The sequence below is a fragment of the Parasteatoda tepidariorum genome, chromosome 7, assembly GCF_043381705.1.
Source record: "Parasteatoda tepidariorum isolate YZ-2023 chromosome 7, CAS_Ptep_4.0, whole genome shotgun sequence".
Classification (NCBI taxonomy): Eukaryota; Metazoa; Arthropoda; class Arachnida; order Araneae; family Theridiidae; genus Parasteatoda; species Parasteatoda tepidariorum.
In genome coordinates this window covers 48,466,146-48,491,748 of record NC_092210.1, presented here as the reverse complement: position 1 = coordinate 48,491,748, position 25,603 = coordinate 48,466,146, and the positions used below count along the sequence as shown (strand labels likewise).

The 25,603-nt window shown below is 25.9% G+C and overlaps 1 protein-coding gene across 1 annotated transcript in view; it reads left to right on the top strand.

Moving 5' to 3' along the window:
• The window catches only part of LOC107437428 (uncharacterized), a gene marked incomplete in the record, with an annotated part of 88,316 nt that overhangs the window by 54,021 nt on the left and 8,692 nt on the right, over positions 1-25,603 (top strand). The window contains 15 exon segments of the mRNA XM_071183391.1: positions 1,484-1,648; positions 1,732-1,814; positions 5,137-5,338; positions 5,710-5,908; positions 7,632-7,783; positions 7,907-8,020; positions 9,445-9,551; positions 11,020-11,250; positions 11,795-11,951; positions 13,369-13,431; positions 14,497-14,645; positions 16,823-16,999; positions 19,633-19,756; positions 21,254-21,504; positions 24,058-24,359. Of these exon segments, the coding sequence (XP_071039492.1) occupies positions 1,484-1,648; positions 1,732-1,814; positions 5,137-5,338; positions 5,710-5,908; positions 7,632-7,783; positions 7,907-8,020; positions 9,445-9,551; positions 11,020-11,250; positions 11,795-11,951; positions 13,369-13,431; positions 14,497-14,645; positions 16,823-16,999; positions 19,633-19,756; positions 21,254-21,504; positions 24,058-24,359 (2,476 nt within the window).

Genomic DNA, 25,603 nt, shown 5'->3' with positions numbered 1-25,603 from the left:
ATTTTTTTGTTTTGTTATATTTGTAGACTTTTGTATGAAAGTTTTTATAAATTATTATTTTATAAATCATTACTTTTTTTATAAATTACGTTAAAAAATCACTAAATGTCCAATAAATAATATTTTATTTGCTAATTTTTTCCCAAATATCTCATTTATTCAAAGAACGTTAATCTTGTATATGCACTTAGATAGAATTTCTTTATTAATAAAAAGACCCTGTAATGAAGTATCTATTTATTTAATCAAAAAATCTTCTAATAAAAGCACTATTAGTCTTACAATTTTCATGATTGTTATTTTTAATTATTTTTCTCAATTTATTTTTATTTTATTTATTTATTTTTAAGTTTCTATGAAAGATTATTAAAAGAGGCATAAAAATTATGCATTTCTTAACATTAAAGTGTGACAAAAATTACACAGACCTTTTGTCGCTTGGAGTTTAAAGAACACTCATAGCCTTTAAACTTTGACTGGGATACTTGTTTTAAAAAGTTAATTTAAAAATAAATTTAAAAACTTTATCAAGCCTATAAATCTCAGAGTCCTTTTATCTTTCTATATGGAACTCTGAGGTGTGGAGCAACGAGACTCAAAAATTTTATTGCATAACATGATTAGAACATGTAAAAATTCCAATCAGGCATGCATTTTTTATCCTTATGCCCCCAGCTGAAAAATATTTAAATGAAAATGCCTTAAAACACTGAATAACTGTCCCCTTCAACTTTGACAAAAATCATCAAAAGATACTAGTTCAGGTAGACAAACACTACCAATGTTGAAGTAAAAAAGAAATCAATTATATTTGGTAAGACCTAAATGTTACTACCTTTAGTTATAGAAATAGTAATTTATAAAAGAATATTAGTGTATTCTTTTTTATCCCCTAGTCATGTTTATTTTTATTCAAAATAAATTCACACTATTATCTGTATATTGTAAAAGCAAAACGCAAAAATATTGACTTCTTTATTTTTCACTTCAGATCTGCTTTAAGTCTTTAGTGTTATTTAACATTGTTAGAGAAAGGTTTTTTTATGCCTATTTTTCTTTAAATTCCTACCTATTTATTATTTGCACTTCCTTTTAAAAAAAAATTTTGGAAGAAAGGAGAATTATTCATTAATAAGTTTGTTACTAGTTAATTGTTTTCAATAAATTGAAATTAAAACTTGGATCACTTCACTCCAATGAAAACAATAAATTAGTAAACCCATAAAATAATTTTCACTACAAGTAAAAATTTTGAGATTTTTCGAACCTTTTATTATTGTATACAATTTGTTTTACAATACTTAACATGCTTTAAGCAATACTTCAATTTTAAATTCAAATGAGATATTAATTTTGCTAATTTTCTTCTTATTTAATTTTACTTTAATGTACTTGTTCTATAAATTCTCATTAAATAAAATATCTATTCAAATGTAATACTTTAAATTTTTAAAATAACTCTAATTCTTATTTGTTCTTGAAGGCAGTGCTGTGGTAATAGCATTTGATCGACCAGTCAATATATGTAATTTAAGTGACTGCTCTCAAATTTTAAATTCGGAAACATTGAATAGACTTGGAGAAGGAGCCACCTGTCAATGGGCTACTAAACAACAGCTCATAATTACTGTTCAAAATCCTATTAAAGGTATGTATTCATTAACATAATTATTTTTGTTAATTTTATTAAAGCAATTACTTTCATTTACTGAATTTTTATATTTTTTTTAGATAATTCTTTCAGGGTTACTTTTAAAAAAAGTGTGCTGAAACAAGATGGTCAAGCATATGCTTTGACTAAAAATGATAGCTTAGTAAGTACTGTTTTTGTAAAAATTTCCTTTTCATAATATACTAAAAAAGTTTTAAAATATAGTAGGATCTTAATTATCTGAAACATTTCAGACAAGACCTACCTTGTATAGCCAAAATGTTCAAATTAAAGGGGTAATACTTTTTTTAATCTATTTTCATCAAAAACTTTGAAAATTAGTTTTTTTAAGTGCTCAAATAGTGCAATGCATTATCTAATTTTAATATGACCATTTAATAAATGTCTTTTTGCCAACTAGGCAAAAAGATATTTTAAAATTTAGTTAATTTTTACAAAGATCTCAATATTAGTTTTATCTGTCATTTTTGTAATATCTTACAAGTTTTGTAAAGATTTCCTCTAATTTCATTTGCCATTCAACTAATTCCATAATAGTATTATTTTTTCTGTCATAGATAACATCAGATTCTTCCTTTTGGCATAATTTTAAACCATGCTGGTTTGATTAAACTGTACTAATAACAGGCATGAGGTTCTTACGACTTTTGGTAGAATTTTCTATACATTAGAAGAAAATTTCAAACTTAGTAATTTTTAAATTGTTGATCTGAATATTTGTATACTTATATTAAAAATAGCTATAGAATTTTCCCAAGGTGAAAATAATTAAAGAAAAACTACTATATTAAATGTCTATTTTTTCTTTATATTTCTATGTAATTTTGTTGTTTTACTTTATTATTATTTAATTTTTCTCAATCAAGTTTTAAATATAAAGCTGAATAATTCTTTGGCATTTTCTGATTTTTTTTGTTCTTATCACACTCTCTGATGCCTTTAGTAATAATAAAAAGACAAATAAAATAATAAATATTGCCACTTTAAAATTTTTTAGCAAAGCAATCAACTAACAAGACATTAATTTGTTACTCACAAAAAAGATCAAATCTACATGTTCATATGTTTTATTTATCATACCATGTTTTAGTATTTATTTTAAAGACATTATTATGTATCGATATGTCAATCAAATAGCCAAAACTCTTCCATTCATTAAAACAGTTATTTGATTAACCTCAAGGGACAAACTTTCTATTACACCTGTGAGGCAGCTGTAGAATTTATTATCATGGCTGTGGGGTGCATTATAGAATGGAGATGGACTTGGCCCATAAAGCGTGGGCTCATTTATTGAAGAAAGGCTTCAAGCTCGGACTTATGATAAATTTTGATGAACTTCTCTACTACTTTTAAGCAAACGTTTGATTCATTCATGATTAAATATATAAATTTATAAGGTATAAAAATTGGAGATCTTTTTCTTTTTGGCACTTTTGTTTTGTGAAGTTTAAGACTAAGATGTATAACTAAAGATTTTGATTTTTTTTAAAAATAAATTTTGTCTTGGTAATTTTAGAATTTCAGTCGGCGCTATGCCAGGCACTGAGTGTCGTTTCTTGACAGGTCAACATGAACGAAATACAATTATGGTAAGTGTTGCGAATTTACGACGTTCAAATGACACAGTGCTATTTTATATTTAGTCTGGTAGTAAAAAGTAACATTCAGTGTATAGTGAAGATGGAGACTTCAAGTATATCATAGTTCTTTGTAAAAGTAAATTTTAAGAAAAACTTAAAACATTTATTTCCCTTTTTTTATTTTATATCACATGCATTTTGCATATTATTAATTCCTAATTATGTTGTTTTCATTTGTTAAAACAAAAGATTAGTTATCCTCATACTAAGGACAGAAGAAATTACCCAAGATATATTTTGGGCTATCAGTAATCTTATGTATCTTGGGCTCAGATTACAATTCATTGGGCTCGGGTGGGCTGGGACCTCCAAATGAGAATTCAAACTCATCTCTAATGCATTTGTTCTGGTATTGATGGTAATAGAATTCTTTTAAGGGGACAAAAAGAATATGGAAAATAACAAAAACGATGCTGACTGTATAAAAAAAATATGATTTTTTGGTGCTAATTATGACTGTGTATTATTGAAAAAGTAGAAGAAACAAAAAAATTCTGCTGCTTTGAAGAAAAAGACAAAAACTTTTTAATCAAATTTGGTTAACATTATTTAAATAATTAAGGTTCTACTGTTTATACATAGTTATATAAAAAAATTCCTATTCTTTTGTATTGTCATTGCATGTTAAATGTTTTTGGTAAATGAAATATATTATTGATGTAGCCTGTAATAGATTTGACCAACAATTCTGAATGTGATAAATGCCAAAGCTTTCATTGATAAGATGTATAGACAAAATTTTTTGACTGAATATATGCAGGATATACCATAATGACTGCTTTTAGTACATAGTTTTAGAATCCTTGTCAAAAAGAAATTTTTAAAAAAAAAATGTACTCATCAGAAATCACAAATTATTGTTTAAACATAGAAAAGAAAGATTAATAAGAAAAGGGGAATAAAAAAAATTCAAAACTAGTTTAAGTGCCTGATAGAACTTAAAGATATTTCTTATAATCTCCTTTTTACTCCGCTATGTTTCCTTTGGCAATCAAACTTATTTAGATGATATTTTTAGTTACCTATTGTTATAGTTTGTTAGATTTTTTAATTTCTTTTTTTTTTTCCTTTTTTTTTGCTTAAATATGTATTCTATTTTGTGAGTTTTTGTAAAGGATTCAAAAATATATATTGAGGATAACCATTGGGTATCATCTTGTATATGATGTTTTTTTTTTTTAAATTAGAATATAAGTCATCTATAATTGAATGTAGAAATCTCAAATGTGTCCTTTTGCTTTAATAATTTATTACAACTGTAAATGATTAAACAATTATTTGTCATTAGTGTTTAATCATTGAATTTTAAAACTGTTTTTATTAATTAATTTTTCAAAAATAATATTCTCTGAATTGTTAAAAAATATATTTCCACTGATAAAACAATTTTTTTATTGCTCGGTTTATTGTTTTTTAATATACATGAAAAGCTTATGGTTAAAAAAATTTAAGTTATTGGAATTTAAAACTTAATTTTTTAGGAAATATATTATTGTTTTATATTTTATTATTAGTTTTGTGTGATATCCTGATGACTTATTATGGATACATTTAACATTGAAAATTAATTAAAATTGTACACTATTTCATTAGTAAATGCACTTAATGCATTGTGCTGTATGAAAACTTGTATTCAAAAATATCTTTATTTTTTTTTAATATTTTCTTCAGGTACGTTAAGATTAATTTTACAAAATTTTTATAGTACTTTTAAAGAAACTTTTCTCATAATTGGTCATTACATACTGAGCATATATTTAAATAATAAATATATTACAGATACATATTTTTATTGTATTTTTTACTCCTATTTCCATGTAGACCATTGATGCTTGGTATCCTCAACCAATTAGCAGTGGACAGATTGCTATAAGTGGTCCGTCTACTGTATCATATTGTGGTACATTTTCCTTAGTGGGGCATTTCACTTCCCCGAAGGGAGATGCAGCATTTTACTGGACTGCATACAGGGAAGAACGCACTCTACAGCGTGTTGAGAAACCAGTTGCTGATGCTTTGCTTGGTAAATGTTACATTTTGCTTGTGTCCAATTATTTTAAAATATTTTTACTATGCAAATTAAGATGCTTTGTTATTTGTATCTCAAGCACATTCTCTTATAGGATGTAGGGTTTAGGTTTGTTTTATAGAGTTTGTTGTATAATTATTATCAAAATGCCCGGCAGTTTATAATTTGTTTTAATAACTAAATGTATATTATATTTTAAGCGAGAAAAACTTCGCATTTTTATTAAATATTGCAGTTGTAATAAAACTGTGTGACTGATTTATTTATTTTTAATCATGATATACTTGAAAATGTATGATTTTAACTATGGTGTACTTTAAAATATTTTTGTCAATGAAAAATTAACACATTTTAATTATTTTTAGAAATCAGATCAGCAACTCTCACTCTAGATGCTTCACTGTTAGAGGTAAATATGAGTTACATATTTGTCTTGACTGCTGAGCACCCAGGAAATGAAAAATATCAAGCTCAGCACAGAGTTACTTGCTTGCCTTACATTGGACCTCTTGTAACTGCATTTTCTGATGTTATGACTCAAGGCTCTGTTTCTGTTGATCAAAGGTTTGTTACTACTCTTATAATCTTTAGACTGTTTGGACATTTTTATGGTTAGTGTGTAAAACTTTATTAATAATATAAAGAAAACGAAATCTTGTTTTCAATTATAAATTTATTTTCCTTAATTTAAGTGTGCACAACCTTTTTGAGTGAAGGGTCTACAGGCATATATAGTCATGTTAGCGGCAAATGTGATAATTTTTTTTAAACGTAAGTGTTCTAAGCACAAAGTATTTTTATCAGTAAACTTAATGACATATTTGCAGAAAATTAAATACTTTTACTTATTTGAATTTATTTAATCAATGTATATATATATATAAATATATATATATATTGGGGGGATATAAATTCTAACCAAAGTGCGAAAAATATACGCATTTTATAGAGTAATATAAATTTGAATTAAAGAAAACTTATAATGTTTAAACAGAAACTAAATTAATAGAAAATTTTTATTGCGTTCAGAAGCTAATGTGGGCCCCACATCAACAGTTGCACCTCTACCTTAATTTATTTCTTTACTTTAATGAGAGCACTTCCAAAAAAATTTATCTAAGTACCAAACTTAGATAAAGTGAAACATTTTTTACCGACACAAAATCTCAATTAAAAACTTTCTGCGAACCATTAATTATCTCTTGTATGTAGTGTCAACCTTTTCGGCAAAATTTGGTTGAAAATGAAATTTTTTTTTTTAAATGTTTTAATTTTTCTAAAACTCTATATTATATAGAAATGAGTTTGGTAAAAAGCAAAAAAGCTGAAAACGGAAATCCAAAAATTTTATTTGCCAAAGCACTTTTTATATAATTGAAGACTTATCTAAAACTTGAGCAAGAAAAAAATTTATGTAGGACTATATATCCACAGAATGTTATTAACGTTTTAATAAAAATATGGATGCAAGATTTCATTTAAATCGAGTGAATATGAATCTCAGTGTTTGATTTTTTCATGAGAATATGAATCTCGATATTTAATTTTAAAATTGTGTTAATACAAACCTCGATGTTTGATTTTAAAATCCTTTAATTACAATTCTCGAGGTTAAGCTTTAAAATAGCATGAATAGGAATTTCAATGCATATTTTTGAAGTCCTTGAACACGATTCCTAATAATAGATTTTAAATCGGGCAAATACGAAAGGCGATATTTGATATGAAATCCTGAAAATACGAAACATAATGTGCTATCTTAAATTGTGTAAATATGAATCGTGATATGTGATTTTAAATCATATGAATGTAATTTTATTTGCGTTTACATAAGTAAGAAATTAGGTATTAAAAAAATAATAATAATAATTTCTCAGTAATTTCACAAAAAACAAACTTTTTTTGAAAAGACGGATTTTTTTTATAAAATTGAATAAAAGGAAAAAACCTGATACCAGCTTGCCAAAAATTCAAATCCAATTATGTAATGGCGGTAAACGTGCGACTGCGCAAAGCAGGAAAAAAAACTTTCATAGAAATCTCTGCCAAATGGACCTTAGAATAAGAAAATTTCTGTAAATGGAGTTTGTGTATATTATTCAAATCTGCTAAGTTCTCTTATAAGGTTTTTTCTTCATAATAAGTTTTAACTATTCCATTATTCTTACTTAAATTTATATTAACAAATGTAAACTTGTAGTGTGTTATTTAAAAGAAAAATTAAGCACTTTTACGTGTTTATGTTAGTTTTATTATTGAAATTATTCTTATTTTTGTATTTATTTAGAATTACCTTAGAAGCAGAGGTTTCTCTGCCTGAATGTAGTACAACTACAGAGTTCCTAAACTTAATGTGGTCTGTATCAAATCCTGAAGTGAAATTCAATTTTAAAAGCAAAAAGTCACAAGTTTATGTTATAGAGCCCTATTCTCTTCCAGGTATTGAAAACTTATAAATCCTGTACTTAGTAATTAGTTAACATTAAGTAATAGAACAAAAATTAATTTTGATTTTATATGAATAAATTCTTAAATAAAGTATAATGCACTTTACCGTTTTAGAAAATTCTGAAGTGTTCTTTGCTGCACAAGCCTATTTTGGTAATCTGATGAATGTGACATATTCTCAAATAAAACTCCGAGTTGACCCGCTCAAACTGAGATCTGGAATTAAAGGTAAAGATTCATTAAATTAAATTTACACTAACCCATTAGTGCCTTTTTAGAGACGTTTCCAAAATACATGAAAAACTCACAAGGATTACTTTTAATTATTTTTTATTAATTAAAATTATTTTTTAAATGCAGTAAAATATCATAAGATTTCTCGCTTGTAGAACCACACCACTGTAACCAATGTAACTGATGTTAAAAGATGGATGCTAAATAGAGTTATGAACAGATTTATGATTCAAAAAACATAAAATGAAAAAATCGCCAACAGTGTGTTAATTGCTTGCAATATAAAATTGTATATTGCAAGCAATAAAAATTAGAATATAAAATTGTATATTGCAAGGAAAAAGACATTATTTACCTGCTATTCATTACCTTACCATTAAATTTAAAAACTTTAAATTATTTCTGTGTTCATTTTCTGAACAAAGTTACATATGAAGAACAAAAATAAATTTCATAATTGAATGAATGAATATTCTTGAACATCAGAATATGTTTTTATTCTAGAACTATAAAGTGACATCTATTTACTTCTCGTTATCATTATCAGTTGTCTCTGCTTTGTGTACTAACAGTTCTTGTTGTAATTCATGCATAAAAAAGAAAGCTAGATTTTTGTCAATATTTACGAAATCAATAACATTTTAAAATGTTTTTAGTGTCTCGCAGTTGATTAATTTTTTAATTTATCAATTGGAATTAATATAAATTTGTGACATAAAAAGTGAAAAAAGTTGACGAAGTTGCACCTTGAAATGGAATTCTATGGTAGCAACTGGTATCCGTTTTTCGGTAATAGCCACTCAGTTACTCCCCCTAATATAAATCTTAATAATTCCATGAACATGTAACCCTTCTTCAGGGGTTGCTTTTGTTTTGTGGTTGTCCTGAAAGGAAGTTTAATTGTACATATTTTTGTATTAAATATATTGAATGTATTTAATACAAATACATTCATATTCGTAATTTGTATATGGTTATAAGTTGATGCTTCAGGCTTTTTTTATTTTGCTATACAACTCAAGAGTTTTTTTTTTAATATCCAGATTAAAAAGTGTTACTGAATTTATTTATTTGTAGGTAGCCATTATTTAAATAAATACAATTATAAAAATCTTTTTTTAGTTGGAATTTCATACAATTTTTTATTTTAAGAGCTTTTCTTTTCAGTATTTTGAATTTTGTTCTGAATTTTTACAAACTTTTCTTTTTTTTTTCTTTCTTTCTTTTTTTTTTATTGAAATTTTAAATAAATTTTCTTGGGCATGATTCTGTTTGCTAATTTATAGTGACTTTAACATTTGAAATTATTAACAAAATTCCATTATAATTTGGTATGATTTCAGCATTAATAGATAAAATTTTTAGCAGAAACAAATTTTAAAGATATTATCTATAGTACTCTCTCTTTTTGTCTTTAGGCACTATGAAAAGAATGGTTGGAAACAAAGTTGGCACTTTATTGTTAGAAAGTGAAGCATTAAATAAAGGTGTTCAAGTAGTTTATCAATGGAGATGCAAGGACGAGGTTATTTGTTAATTAAATTATTCATTTGGACCATCCTAGAGTATTATTACTTTTAAAACTCTGTGCTATATTTAATGAAAGTTTTTCAAATGAATATTTGTGTCTTATCAAATCATCAACTTTAAATTATTTTTATTAAAATATCTTAAATGTACAGATGCTTACTAGACTTTAATCTTTTGTTAACACTTATCTTTATCAAAATCATAATTTAATTTTGATTATGTTTTGTTGTTAATATCTTGATTTATCATATATTATCAGTCAACTCTTGAAGATAAATAATAATAGTTATTCAAATTATTGCATTAATTAATAATAAATTCCTGTAGTTAGTAATTATATTACAAAGCCCCTTATCCAGTATTTATTAAAAATTAGAAAGGCAAATAACTTAAACAAAGTTTTAAAAGGGTAAATATTGGCAATAGTGATGTCACTATGCGCAAAGATGTTGGAAGTCTATTAAACAAATTTTTCGGAATGAATACTAAAAATATGTAGAAAACCTGCCTATGTGTTCTGATTTGTACTTACTTTCAATTTTTAGAAGGCGCTTATTTTAACTGATAGCATCTTTTTTTTTTATCGAGAAGAGCACTTTTCTTAGATTTTTTTTACCTTCACTTTGTTAAATACAATATAATTAATTTGCTAACGAATCTGTGTGTGATTAATAGATTTTATGTTTACATTTTATACATTTAGTTGTTTTAATACATAATGATTTTATTGCAGTGCTAATTTTAGGTTAGAAAGATTATTTCAGTTTTTTTTTTTTTTTTTTTTTTTTTTTTTTTTTTTTTTTTTTTTTTTTGAAATTTCAGAAGAACCCTGATTGTCTATGTAATTTTTTTTAATGTTCTTCAAACTTACATTTAAGCATTTGAGAAAATTATTTGAGTCTCTACATTAATTTATATCATGAGTAATAATCATATTCATTAATAATACTGATTGTTGAGGATTTACAATATATAATCCTGTGCATAATAATTGCAATGGTGTGATTCTTAAATTCTATGAATACAAAATGTAATTTACAAAACATGATATTACAAATTACAAATCATAATTTGTAAACTGTTTAAATACAAGTTGGGTTGAAATAGCAATCATTAAATTACAAAATTGCATTTAAATTAGTAAAGTTGAAAAAGCGAAAGTTTCAATTTTTATTTATTTTATAATAAGTTTTGTTACAATACCCTTTTTTGCTACTCTTCTACACCTCTGATTTCAGTGAAATAACCAAAAGTTTATTTTCCTACTTTACTTCACTCAAATAACAATCTGTATTTTTTTAATAAAAAAATAATTCATTCATATTTGAATGCTGATGCTTATGATTAACTGCTAATGATTAACTGATGATTTCTGTCTTATATCACAACCCTTAATTTTTTTAGTCTCTTTTTCTCTGGACTGCATTTTTATAGCTATTTATTGTATACTTTTATTTATATAGGATGGGTTAATTTGTTATAACTATAAAGAAAATTCAAGTGAACCTTTGCTCTTTCCAATCAGCAAACTAAGTGAAAGAAGTAGAAGTAGAAAATTAGAAATACCTTGTGTCAACTTAAAAGCTGGTAAAGATTTGAAATTTGAATTGCAAGTATTTAATTCCAATAATCGATACCAATACAGCCCTACTGCTTACACCATTGTGAGTGTGGTAGACCAAGATATACCTCAGGTAAATATGTAAAAAAAACTTTGATTTTTAAGTTTCTCTTAATTATTTCTGGAAAAATATTTTATAATCAAGACTATTCATGTTTTAATTGTAAACTTATTTTGCAATGCAGGTACCAAGTATTTTTTATTCCATAAAAAAATTTAAAAATGGGGAAATGCTAAGTATATTACAGTATGTTACATATGTATATGCATGTATATATATAGAGAGAGAGACATTTTTATATCTAAACATTTATACATACATACATTACATATACAGGATATTACATTTCTGATTATAGGATTCTCATTTGTTTATATCATAAAAATAAATATCTATTTTTACCCCTCTCAATTGCTTGATTTTTTTTTTCGTACTAAATATTAATCTAAGTTTTCTTTTTTTAGTGATATTACATTTAAATATATATTTACATAGATATGTGAAGAGGAAGACTTTATAATATATTAGCTATTCATTCTATTTTTAAAAGGTTTAATATCTGCTAACTAAATTTATTCTTTTTTCATTAATAATTTTATATCATATTTGCCAATAGGTTCTTATAGAATCTGTCCTTGAAGGTGGTTCAAATCGTGTACAACGACATCCTTCTACTGGAGCTTATGATATTCCTGCTGGTTTGCGGGTCACTATTCAAGCTTCTATTACATCTGGGAAATCAAAAGTGGATTCCATAAAATGGGACATTAAAGGTAATCTTGTATCATTACGTTGGTTATTTAAGTTTTTCAAAAATTCTATTATGTATAGGGCACAAAATAAGAAGTGGAACTTTTGATCTAATGATCGTATTGTCGATACTAAATTACAATCATGATGATGTAACGGAAAACTAAATAAGTTATAATAACTATTAAATGAGTTACAAAGTCATACTCAAAAGCATGTTTTCTCTGAATAAACATATCATTTTACCATTAAATTTTCAAACTACAAAATATGAATTTAAATTTTTGTGTCATAAATATTCCAAAAAAAAAAAAAAATCTCTCAGGAACTGTTAAACCAAGACAGAAGAGTTTTATAATTATTTGCTAAAAGCTTTGATTTGTGTAGAAATTCCAAAGATCTGTTGAAGTTTGTAATAGATGAAATTAACATTAAAGAGACCAGACTTCTGACAGCTTTTGTGACTAAACTATTATGACCATATTTCAAAGCATATGGCTCCTCCTCCTCCCCCCCCCCATATGTTGAAGGTTAAAAATCATAAACCATTAGAAGAAAGGCTTATTAATTCAGAGGAAGTATGTTTATATGTCTGATTTTTTAACTTAATTGATGTCTGCCTATATTAAATGGAATATCAAAGTTTGAACAATTAAGATGTTTGTTAATATGCAAAATCCAATAATGAGATCAAAAGTTATTCAGTTGCCCCATTTTTTTATTATTATTATTTTTTGCACTTTATGTTTATTTAAATCAGAAAAATCACTCTTGGCAAAATGTTGTCAACCCAAACTTTTTTGTTTTAAGTATTTTACTTTGCATCATTTAACTGTGTGCATTTTTATTTTCTTATCTGTTGGAGTCATTTTAGCAAATTAGTTTTGAACATTATCACATAACTACTGTTTACTAATATTTTGTAACAAAAAGTACATACTATATATTAGCAATAATAGTATTATAAACTATTAATTTTTTATAAACATCTATTCCTGTAAGCTTCCAATTATAAATCAAAATTATTTGAAAAAATTTTCAAGGTGATTTATTTCTGTCCTTTTTCAAAAATTTGTTGATTTTCATTATTATTTCCTTGTCTTCATTTATTTCTCTTCCTCATATTTTATAAAAAATTTAGTATTATGCGCTAAAATTTGTAATATTAAGTTATAAATCTTAAAACTTATTTGACAATAAAATCTAAGCTGTATGATATTGAATAAAATGCATATCAGATTTTATTATTTTCATTATATTTAAAATTTAACTCAGAATTTTTTTTTTTAAAAATTAAATATTACTTATTTAACATAAATTTTATTCTATAAACATATTTATATTTTCAAACTTTATGTCATGTTCGAAAAATATGAAATATTAAAAGAAAGATAATTTTTCTTTAAAAAATGTTATTTTAATATGTCCTGTTTCATATAGGTTTTTCATCAGCATACACTGAAACAACTAAAAATGGAAAATCAATCCTTTCTCTTGAAGAAGGTAATTTTTTTTAATAATCTTTTTTACAAAATAATTATTTTTTTTCTCAAAATATAACTGAAGTAAAATAAAAAATTATTCATTTTTACTGTTTTTTTTTTAATGAAAAAAAAATTATAAATACAATGTAAAAATACAGAATAATTCTTTGTGATATGATTAAAAAACAAAGGTAGAATGAGGACTTCTTTAAAATAAAGAATAATTTATTGAAAGATGCATCTTCATCTGCAGTAAAATGGTAAAAATAAGGATTATGCAAAATGAATGATATTTATAACGAAGTTCAGTCAGTGTTGATAGTTTTCATCATCTGAAGTGAAAACAATAATTTTAAAAAATGTTTTCTAAATACTTGACAAATGTGGAACATCATTAAGAACATTAATTGATGAATTTTTGTTTTTAATTATATGAAAGATCTCCCAAAAATCAAAGTCGGCTTTAAATAATAACAGGAGTGAAAAAATCAAAATTATGGCCTTCAGTCCAGCAGTGTTATGCAATAGACAAGCATTGAAACTCTTAATTCTTGGCATAACTTACATGTAATTTTAAACAAAATTTGAAAAGTGATTTGCTTGTTCATTGTATGATTGTCCATAGTCATAGAAAATTTTATTTATGCCCAGTGCTAAACTGGGCATTTATGAGCCAATCATTTTAATTTTCAGTCACCTTTTAAAATTCTCTTAGTTTCTACTTATTCCTTTTCTTCATGGCCTTGGTCAAATTTGTCATTCAGTGTGTTCTGCCATTGGTTCCCATCTTTGAAAACCGATCTTGCTTTCTTAAATTGTAAATTTGAATCATCCCAACATTACACATTACAAAAAATTTTGTACCTCCATCTTTATTTTTCCACTATTTGGGGCCATAGTAAGAAAAACAAATGGTATTTTTTTTTGCTATAATATCATGGTGAGGCCTACTCTCTTTATGTTTTAACTATTTCTTCTTTAACCGGTATTAATTTAGCTTTGTTCAAATTCTTAAATAAATGTTTTAAAATGTTTCTAGTTTTATTTACTCATCTCATTTTCATATTATATATATTTATTCCAGGTTTTCTAGTGGGACATGGTGTATATCTTATTGGGTTAAATGCTTGTTATAAAAATGGAGCCTGTGGCAGTGCTAATTTGATAATCCATGCTGTTCCTGGAGTTTCTTTGTGCAAACTTACAGCACAGCCATATGTTGAATATGAAATGGTAAGATTTTGATTAAAAAGCAATAATAATATTGCTTTAGCTAAAATTTATTTGTTCAAGTGTGCATCGATATTTGCTCAACGTCAACGAGGTTGATATTTATCTTTCAGACTTATCCATTGAAAATTTACTCTTTTCTAAATAAACATGAGTCACACAACCCTAAGGTACCCCAGTTTTTTTTTTTAACTATTTTTGATCTCATTACCTTGAGTATGTAATGTTATATTCAGCATTTGTTAGTTTAAACTAAATCTTGTTGTTTTGTTTTTTTAAAGAAAAAACCAACCCTAGTTTGTTTGTTTTTAATCTTTTTATTTATACAATTTTTCATTATTTAAATAAACACTCTTAGTTTAAATAGAATCAAATGAAAAAAATTCATAAAAATTTTTCCATTTTGAGTTAATTACTAATCTGAATTTGTATTACTTTAAATGTATATCCCATCAAATTCTAAATAAAATATTGTTAAAAATCATGTAATATGTAGCCTATAAATAAAACAAAATTTAAAGTGTGCATAAGATTTTTAAATACCAGATCAATGGATCATAAATAATCTTGTGTGCATAGACTTTATTTTAGTTATAATCTCCTCTTAAGACTAAATGTATAAAAATAGTTCAGTGTAGTGTGTCTTTTGGTGTGTTCCAAGCAATTCATTGATCCTCAGGTTGGGACTTTTCTTGCTTATAACTACAATAATTTGAAACTCTAAAGTGTTATTATTTTTATATCTATGTAAATAACAATGATTCAACAACTTATCAACAAAAATGAAGTTATCATAAAACCTTTTTTTTTTCTTCTGAAAACAACTTTTTGTTACTGACACATTCTTTGTTTATGCCAAGTTCAATTTAATTACATTCTTAATTTTATAAAACAATATAAATATATAAATGCTGTTATGTTTGAGAGTAAAATGAAATTGTTTAAAGTCTTCTTAATTGTTAGCTATTAAGCTTTATGAAATTAATAAAGCAGTTTTTTATTACAACATATTTGTATTTATCCAGAAGTGCCAACTATTATGATTACAATTTTATGGTTCAATAACAAAAATGATGGGTTTTTTTAGAATTTCCGTAATAATCTGTTTAAAATAAGATTTTTTCCCCCATTGTTACATAGCATAATGAAATTTTGGTGTTTGCATCTAACCTGTTATGTTTTGTTTCCACTCCTTTGGTAATTCTAAAAACAATACATAAAAAACTTAACGAATTTGATAGTAACAAAAAGTATTAAAAAGCAAATAACCCTTTTTTCCCGTTCTAACAAGCTATTCTGAAACCTAATCCCTCCTTTTAGAAAATGACAAAACATTAAATCAAATCTCATATACTGTAAGTAAAAATGTTTTGTTTTTCAAATGATGAAGTATGATAAAAAGATAATAAAGGCTAATTCTAACTCAACCAAAAACTTGCTGCATTTTGGTTACAGAATATTTTATTCCAAGTAATCAGTTTAATTTTTTTATAATGAATTATAAAATTTCAGTATTGTGATCAATTTTTGATTTACTACTTTCATCTAAATGTTAATTTTTTTTTATTTATTATTAAATTGATTTATAATTTTAATATTATAGAATTATTTAGAGCCAGTATAGCCTGGTTGATAGGATGTTAGGCACATGTGCAAGAGATCATGAGTTCGATTCCTGCCCGCCTAAATGGTGACTGATGCACATTAAATCTCTTGGGTCACAAAGTCCTCCTTGTTCCCATAACAGTTAAACGTCTGAGGGTACTGAATTGGAGATCTATCATAGGTCAAAATTAAAATAGGTATTCTGAAGTCAAAATTATAATCTGTGGATGTATGAATGGGTCCGCCCTATAAAACAGGCTGTGAAGAGTATGTGGCTGAAGTTGTATTCTTGGCGAAAGATAGTGCCTCCGAAAAAATAAGAAATGCACCCTCTGCTCTAAATTTGCTTGGTTTCACCAAGCAGGCTTGCTGATATTGCAAGTGACATTAGAAACAACAATTTATTTAGAATTAAGTAGTAACTAGCTATATTTCTATGTTATTGTTCTTCTACTGATAATTTGATTGGAAAGCTAGCATCTGTATTTCTATTAATAATTGTGTACAGTTTATGTTTTTGTATGACCTTATTACTTTCATCTTTATAATTATTCTTTCAACATTTGTACTTATAGGCGAATATAGAAATAGCTGGTTGCTCGATTCCAAGTGGAAGACAGCCTGTTACTTACCAGTTATTTGTTTATTCTGAAGCATCTGAGTTTCCTTTCACTGCTCCACAAACATCCACTATTTTCAATGTGATTGGACCACCAAAGCAAAGTTCTAACGGCACCAAAATGTCTGTCTCTGTGAGTCTTTCCTTTTTGAATATTGAATAGAAATTTTAATGCTTTGAATTTATATTATCTTGTATTATGCTAAATACATGTTGTTTCTGTCACTTTTATTAAATATCATGTTCAAATTTGGCACAAAAAAAGTGTCAGTGAACGAAATCAGATATTGCTAAAAAGGGTGAGCCTGAAATTTGTCTGTAATTGAAAGGGAAAATTTAAAGCATTTCTGACTTGTTTATTATACTAAGTACAATAAAGTGTCATTTATTTGGATCTTAAATATCCATATTTACCAATAACATACCTCTCCCCCTTTCTTCAAATATTTTTATTATAATAGAGTATAATGGTTCAAATATACATATTGACCGATAACATGCGTTTTTCTCCCCTTCCCTCAATTTTTTTTCAGTGAAGAATAATGGTTTGTGTTTTTCTCCCCTTTCCCCAAATTTTTTTCAGTGAAGAATAATGGTTCAAATATCCATGTTGACAGGTAACATGCGTTTTTCTCCCCTTTCCCCAATTTTTTTTTCAGTGGAGGATAATGGTTTTGTGTTTTTCTCCCCTTTCCCCAAATTTTTTTCAGTGAAGAATAATGGTTCAAATATCCATGTTGACAGGTAACATGCGTTTTTCTCCCCTTTCCCCAATTTTTTTTCAGTGGAGAATAATGGTTTGTGTTTTTCTCCCCTTTCCCCAAATTTTTTTCAGTGAAGAATAATGGTTCAAATATCCATATTGACAGATAACATGCGTTTTTCTCCCCTTTCCCCAGTTTTTTTTCAGTGGAGAATAATGGTTTGTGTTTTTCTCCCCTTTCCCCAAATTTTTTTCAGTGAAGAATAATGGTTCAAATATCCATATTGACAGATAACATGCGTTTTTCTCCCCTTCCCTCAATTTTTTTTCAGTGGAGAATAATGGTTTGTGTTTTTCTCCCCTTTTCCCAAATTGTTTTGAGTTGAAAGTAATGGGTCGAATATCCATATTGACCCATAGTTCTTTTGACATGAGTTTTTTGCCTTTTTCTCCAAACTGAGAGGGAAATAGTTTCTCTAATAAAGAAAAAATTTCTTCTTATTCCAAGAATTGGAATAGGTAGAAATGTGTTTCCAATTTCATTTGCTTTTAAAACATGTACTAGAAAACACATGTTATTCTTAATTATCTTAATAAGCTAACTTAAAGAGTAAATTTTCAGACAAAAAACTGTTATTTCTCAATTTGCCTTGTGAGCACCCATGAGCATTAGGAGTTTACTTAAAGTTGTATTTTTGAATGCATTAAAATCTTATTTACGAAAGACATTTATTTTCTATTTAATAGCTAATTTCAAAATTATCTAGAATTCTACTTTAGAAGTATTTGTTGTGATTCTTAATTAAGTGACGATAAGTGCCATAGTAAATAAGGTATTTTATGTTTAGTTTGGGCAAAAATATTCACTTTTGTAACCCTTTTTTTGGTCCACTATTGGTATAGAACGACATTTTTTTAAAGTTGTTCAATTATTCAGGTTTTTGTAAGCTGAGTCAGCTTTAGTTCCAACCAATTGGAATAATCAAGGTTCTCTCTATTTTTAATTGTTTTTTATTATTTATATTTCAATTAATTATAATTCTTCAAGTGGTATTTATTATTTTTGTAATTTATGTATATAGCTGGATTTTTGAGTTTAATATTTTTTTAAGTTCAACATCAGGTGTTCTAATTTTTAGTTTTTGCCTAAAATTATTTAACTATTTTAAAAATAGTGCATACTTTTTTTTTTGTTCCACCTGAAATTGGTAGAGTAATATAATAGTAATTGGTTAAGCAATATAATTCTGATATCTATTTTTCCATTAATAATTAATAATAAAGTAGTGTTCCTAAGAATTATTACACATTATTTATAATAAGAAGTTAATTTTTAAAAATAAAAAAAAATTTCTCAGTCTTAGATCTTTAAAAATAATTTACCTCTGAATAATTAAATCCGTTCTTATAAAATGTCGTATTCATTTTATTGTAAGATTTATACATGAGGTAGCCCAGACATTTACTTGCAAAAGAAGAAATACTTAAATATATTAATTTTATGTATGTGTTAAATTTGACTTTAAAAATTCTATTTTTAGTCATGAAGAATTTTCTTATTAATTATTAAAGTTACTGTAAGCATAAACTCTAAGTTGAACTTTTAAATATATTTGTTAATAAACAATCATGAATATTAAAATGCTTTTGAAAGTGAATTCATTAATTATTACATAATGCACATTTTTTCTGATTAAAAATAATACATTATCATTTGAAATATTGCTTTTAGCTCACGCAAGTTTAATTTTATTGAAATTATGTTATTCATAATTTTATCAAAGTGAAAGAAATATAATGCATCAAAAAATTTAGAAAATCACTTATAAAAAAAAATTTCATAAAATTATACGTAATGTTTTTTTTCCTTTTAAAGCCAAAAATTAAACAAAAATTCTTTTATTTTTGTCATTTTAGTTGACCTTTAAAATTTAAACTTTCACGATTTTTCAGGCTGAAGTTTTATTTATGTATATTTAATAAAGCTATTCACTGCTAAATTGAAAATCTTTATGACAAGATTTTTAGACTAACTCCTTTGATTTTTATTTTTTTCTTCAAAGGTTTGTGACAAATATATGCTTTGCAAACTTTATTCTGGTCCATTTATCAAAGTAACAGAAAATGTGAATAGAGAGGAAGCCCGAAATAAATTGATCGAAAAAGCAAAACTTGCTATCGATAATCGTGAGTATCTTTTTCGTGTTTTTTTTCCTTAAATAAATCCTAACTACCCTGAAAAAATTGTCTTTACCACAGTTCAAAAAAAAAATATTAAGTCTACTTGTTAGTTATTATTACTAGTATTAGTTCTACATATTAGTTATTATTAATTCTATTTGTTAGTTATAATAATGTCCTTCTTAATCACTTTTTCAAAAGTGAATCACCCTGCCTACAATTATTTCAAGAATTATTAGCTGTTAAACTTGCACAAATTATCCAATTTGGCCGATATTTATAAATCTGAAATGCAACTACTGAGTTAAAATTTGACGTACTGCAAAAGCCATTTTTATTTGTGAAAATACGAATTTTGTTTTGAAATTTCAATTTGTTTGCAAGTTACTACAAATTTGAGTGCTTTATATTGATTAACTATTCATTGCTGTAGAGAATTTATTTTTCTTTCATAAAAACTTTTACTCTATTTTAATCTCACCCTCAAGTAGATGTCAATCAAAAGTAAAAGAAAAAGGTCCTTAAAATATATAATAGCTATAATATTATATATACATGTTGCCACATATAACTCTAAACATTCATATTGAAATTTTTAAAAAAAATTCTTAATACCAATAAAACCCATCCCCTATTTGAATTGAATTGTTACAAATCTCGTTAATGAGTAAAATTACTTCAAATTTGTTTCTTCTTATTGAGTCCCACAATTTACTTTCCTTAGGTCAATTTTTTTTTCAAATACAGGTTATTATTTTTCAAATCTTGGTATTAAATTATATTTTAATTTGAATTAAAATAAAAACCAAAATAAAAATTTTTTTGATAAAATTTTAGTAAGAAAATTTAAATTGGAGGTAAGCCCTTATTTAGATATATAACTACTACTATTACTAGCAAACTAGTAGAGTTTCTAAGTTTAAGTGTATTTGAGAGTTAAATTGTGTAGATTATATATTTTTGAACTTCTCCATTTGAACAAATGAGAAACTTATACCAGATGAATTATATAATTGCTTAAACAGGTATTATGTGTCAACTGCAGTTGTCATGATATCAGGGCAATGTTCAGCTTGGTGTGCTCATCTGTTGAATTTTATTTAAATCATAGAAAATTACTAATGAAACATTTATTACAAGTTTTTCATTAAACGGCTAGCATACTATGTAACAATGACCATGAAATTTAGATTATTTCATAAAATCTACTGGATTTTTCCTTATCCATGTTGGATTCTATTCTGATTCTACATACCCTGTAAATTGTTTTAATGAAGAACTAAATAGCTTATAATTTTTATCATTTTAGTAAGAAGCTGATTTTATGTTATATAAAATTTCTCTTTCTTGTCTTAAAATTTTTTTTAATGAAGCATTTGATTTCTTCTATTTTTTTTTCTTCTGGTAAGAAAACTGATTCCATGTTATATTAAATTCTTCTTTTATCCTATAAATTGTTTTGATGGAAATTTTAAATTTCTTCTATTTTTTTTCCTATTCCAGGTAACCTTTTCCCAGCACTCTCCATGTTTCTCACTGCATCAACAGATCAAAGCATTCCTCTCTCAGAGGAGGAAATTACGCGCATGTTAGATGCTGCAGCTTATGTATCTAAAAACAGGTACATTGATGCCGGTCAGTTATCATTGATTTATAGCTTTACCAAGCCTCTTTTAAGACAAAGTGACAACACTGTGAAATTAAAAGCATTGGATGTTATTAAAAGAGCCACAACTCTTGCTTTTGCTTACAAGGTAAGTATTTTCTTCCTAATATAGATATTATATATATACTTGCAAAAATTCCAGATATCCCAAAAATGGCAGTCAGTTAAAAAAATATTTTAAGAAGAAAATGGAAGGAGATAAAAATTATTGTTTCGGAGTGTACTGCTCAGAAAACCAGGACATTCATTCTCATTATTTTTTAAAACTAGTAATACTAATAAAAAGTAACTAAATAAAGGGAACAGATGACCCTACTGAGTGTGAAGAACTATAGAATAATGATTTTTAGGTCTATCTAGCATTTTCAAAAACAAAGTGGTGCAGTTTGAAGACAAAATTAACAGATACTTATGCAAATATTTCAGTTTAAATTGTCTGCCATGCAGCAGAAAATAATTTTTATAATTTTTTCCAGTCAACAATGTCATCTGTTGATGAACTTGTTAATTAATTTTGAAACTTGGTTAGAGTAAACATCTGGTTTTGTGGACAAAATACAGTTAACTGTACATTATGTCTCCTTTAATTTTCCTAAAAATAATTTTTCAAACCATCTGTATTTTATGCAGGATTTGAAAAAACCTGGTTTTTGTTGAAAAAGCCCAGCCTACTTTAATTTTTCATTAAAAATCTGGAATTGATCAGATTTTTTAAGAAGAAAAACTGTGTTTTTTCAGAACCATTTTAATTTTTTTTCCCTGAGTTCTTGATGATTTAGCAAGATTTGCTTCTAACATAAAAATGAAGTATTTGGTAACTATTTAAACTCGTTTTGTTGCTTTGTAACCATATTTTGCATAGGGTTTAGATAGCCATGATATTATTTTCATTTCTTAGGGAGAAACAGATTACGTAAAAAATTTAAATTTCTCAATTAAAAAATCCCTAATCTTTTATTGCTTTAGCACAGGCTTAGATCTGGAATCTGTTGGAATAAAATTTAAACGAATTTAATTTATACAATTACTATTACAACATATAGTTTTGTTTTTTAAATTCCTATTAATTTTTGACTGTTACGAAATAAGTTTTAAATGTCGGAGGTAAAGAATACTCTATCTGTTTGTTTCTAAAGTTCAGGTGATCATGTGTCTATGTTGTAGATTTTCTCTCTATCTTGTGGTATAGGACACTATGCCCTGTCATAATAAATGGAGATTAGGCAGTTTAAAAAACACCATATCCAACTTCCTCTAGAGGTAAAAGATACTAAAATCTGTACTCCTCAAACATAAATTTTAGTGGCATTATGTTCTTTTCCTGCAACGTACAGAGTTAATTATGTTTTTTGCCAGTTTGTTAAGTAATATTGCGTGAAGTTAATTTCTAATAACAGTTTTGTGTTCATTTTTGTAATTGCATATGTTGACTGGAAATAGTTTTATATAAAGCTTATTATAAAAGTAAATCTACTTATCTAGAGTCAAATAATTAAAAATAGTTACATTATTTACCGTTTTTAAGGCGTTTTTCATTTAAAAAAAAATTCTATATGTATTTTATAAAATTTTACATAATATGGTAATATTGCAGGATTACTTTAATTGGAATAAGAATGAAAATCAAATTATACCAATAATAATAATAGTAGAGAATAATGTTAAGAAAGAATGATAAATAAGTGTTACAAGTAAATGCATTTAAATAAATAATTAAATTATAGGTATTGGTTAATTATGAAACTATACCAATTATCTTGTCTGTAGGAATGTGCCATTGAAAAATCATTTTAGACTATTTTATTTATATGTTACATAGAGGAACAAAACGTTTTGCATATTTATTATAAATTGCCAGAATAAGAAGCATCTTGGCATAAAAATTGTAGTTTTTCTCAAGCATAATTGCATTTTTTATCAAATAAAAAATTCAAATAAATATATTCAATTCAAATATCTTCTATTCAATTAATTATGTATATTGAATACTTTTAAATGTATATATATGTATTTACATATATTCAATTTAATCTAAATATATACAAATATAAAATTGTATATATTCAATATATACAATTTCAAATAGTTTTAAATTATGCCTAACAGAAAAAAAGTGCAGCGATTTATGGTGGCTGAATGTTCATAAGGCCGGTATTTACCTGGAAACTTTATAAGAACTTTTTGGAACAGATACTTTACTTTTCTATTCAAAGTAAAAGGACGTTAGTATGCTCTCAAGACAAGTTGAATTCAATTTAAGCTATTTTCAATTGCTTGGAAAATTTGTTTAAATCACAATGATTTTCAATTACTTTACTTTTGAAGTAAAAACCTATTGATCTAGTATAGTAAATTTTTAAAAAACCCAACTTGAAAAAAAAGTGAATTTTTTAAATGGGGCCCACCTGAAAAAAAAACATTTTAGAAAACCCTTTTTTGGGAGGAGAGGGAATACTGAGTACTTAAAATTACTAATTTGATCCTTTATCCTGAATTAGATTTGGACTTAACCTCTTTAGTTCGTATCTTATTCATTTTTTTAGTTTGTGCTTTTTACATCATTTTTTAACTTCATATCTAAATATTTTAAAACTAATGAGTTTTTTTTTAAATATACTTTAAAAACAACTGTTCATTACAGGCCAAAATACCAACATCCATATTGTCAGAAGGTTATTCAAATGGAATGGAAGCCCTCCAGTGTAAAAATGCCAATTCTGCTGTTTCAGAAAAAGTCAAGAAACTGGAACACTTTTTCATTGATAAGATTAGTGTGAGTGCACCTATGGGAAGTAAAACATTACTTTCTTCGCCTTACTCAAATTATCCAGCAACGTTGATATTCAAACAATTGCCTGATCGCAACCCTATTTACATTAAAGCGATGGGTAGAAATGGCATGGTGGAAGGATCTGTGAGATTTGAAGATGCTGCAATAGAAGTGTAAGATTTAGAAATTAATTATTTTTTATCACATTTGTAACTAGTACAACAATTGTTACGCTAATAATTAACTGTATTTCTCTTTATAATCAGATAAGCATAATATACACGAACACCGTTCACAAAAAAAAATTCACCTTCATGAAAAAATATTTTTTATCACATATTATTAAAAAGAAAGAAAAAAAACTTAAGAACTTTTCATTTCACATATGTATATATCACTCTTATTGATAAATGGCTACATTAAGTATTATTTGATTACATTATTTTTTAGTAATAAAATATATTGAAACAATCCAGTTTTAATGCCATTTACTTTTGTACAGTGAGCAAAAAAAGAACCACTCTGAATAACTCTTCATCCAATGATTGGATTTTCACGTTCTAGGACTCAATCTTAATGGCTTGAGGGTGTGATCTCAAATATACTATTTAATAAGTGCAGACGATATTTTAAGTTACGAAATCAGACACAAAAATGTACTTTATCTGAAAATGCATCTTGTTTTTTGATGGATTCGGACTTCTGATTCCCAAAGTATAGGGGGTAACTTCAATCTGGAAAATGTGGTCCCATTAGTTTGGTCAGGAGAGCACTCCAAAGTTTGGACCCCTTAATGTTAGTTTTAATTTTTGCGTACTTCACTATACTACAATAACTTTTTAAGCGAATTGAATAATTTTTACACACAATTATAAAATTTGTTTACCATGCAAAAAAGAATTTTTATTAAATATTTATTATTTTTTAATGTTTTTTTTATGTAAGAATTGTAAAAAAAAAATTTAATTGTAAGGTCTACAATTTTTTTTTGCATAATTTTAAAGAATAATTTTACATGGCAAAATAGAACATTTGAGTGAAGTCGGTCAAATAGTTTCCGAGATATTGAACTTCAAAAAAGTCAGATACTTAAAATTCGATTTCTCAGGAACTATTGGTCTGGTTTGGCCCAATTTTGCCTTATAAAATTAGATTATTTAAAATGATGAAAAAATTTTTATACCTTACAATTCAATGTTTTTTTTACCATTCTTAAATTAAATAAGAAAAAAATAAATATTCGCTAAAGTTATTTTTTGTATGAAATTATCTTTGGATAAATGAATTTTATAATTGCGTGTAAAAGATTTTCAATTTGCTTAAAAAGTTCTCAAGGTATAGTGAAATACACAAAAAGTGAAATTAACATTAAGGGGTCCAAATTTTTGAGCGTTCTCGTGGCCAAATTATTGGGACC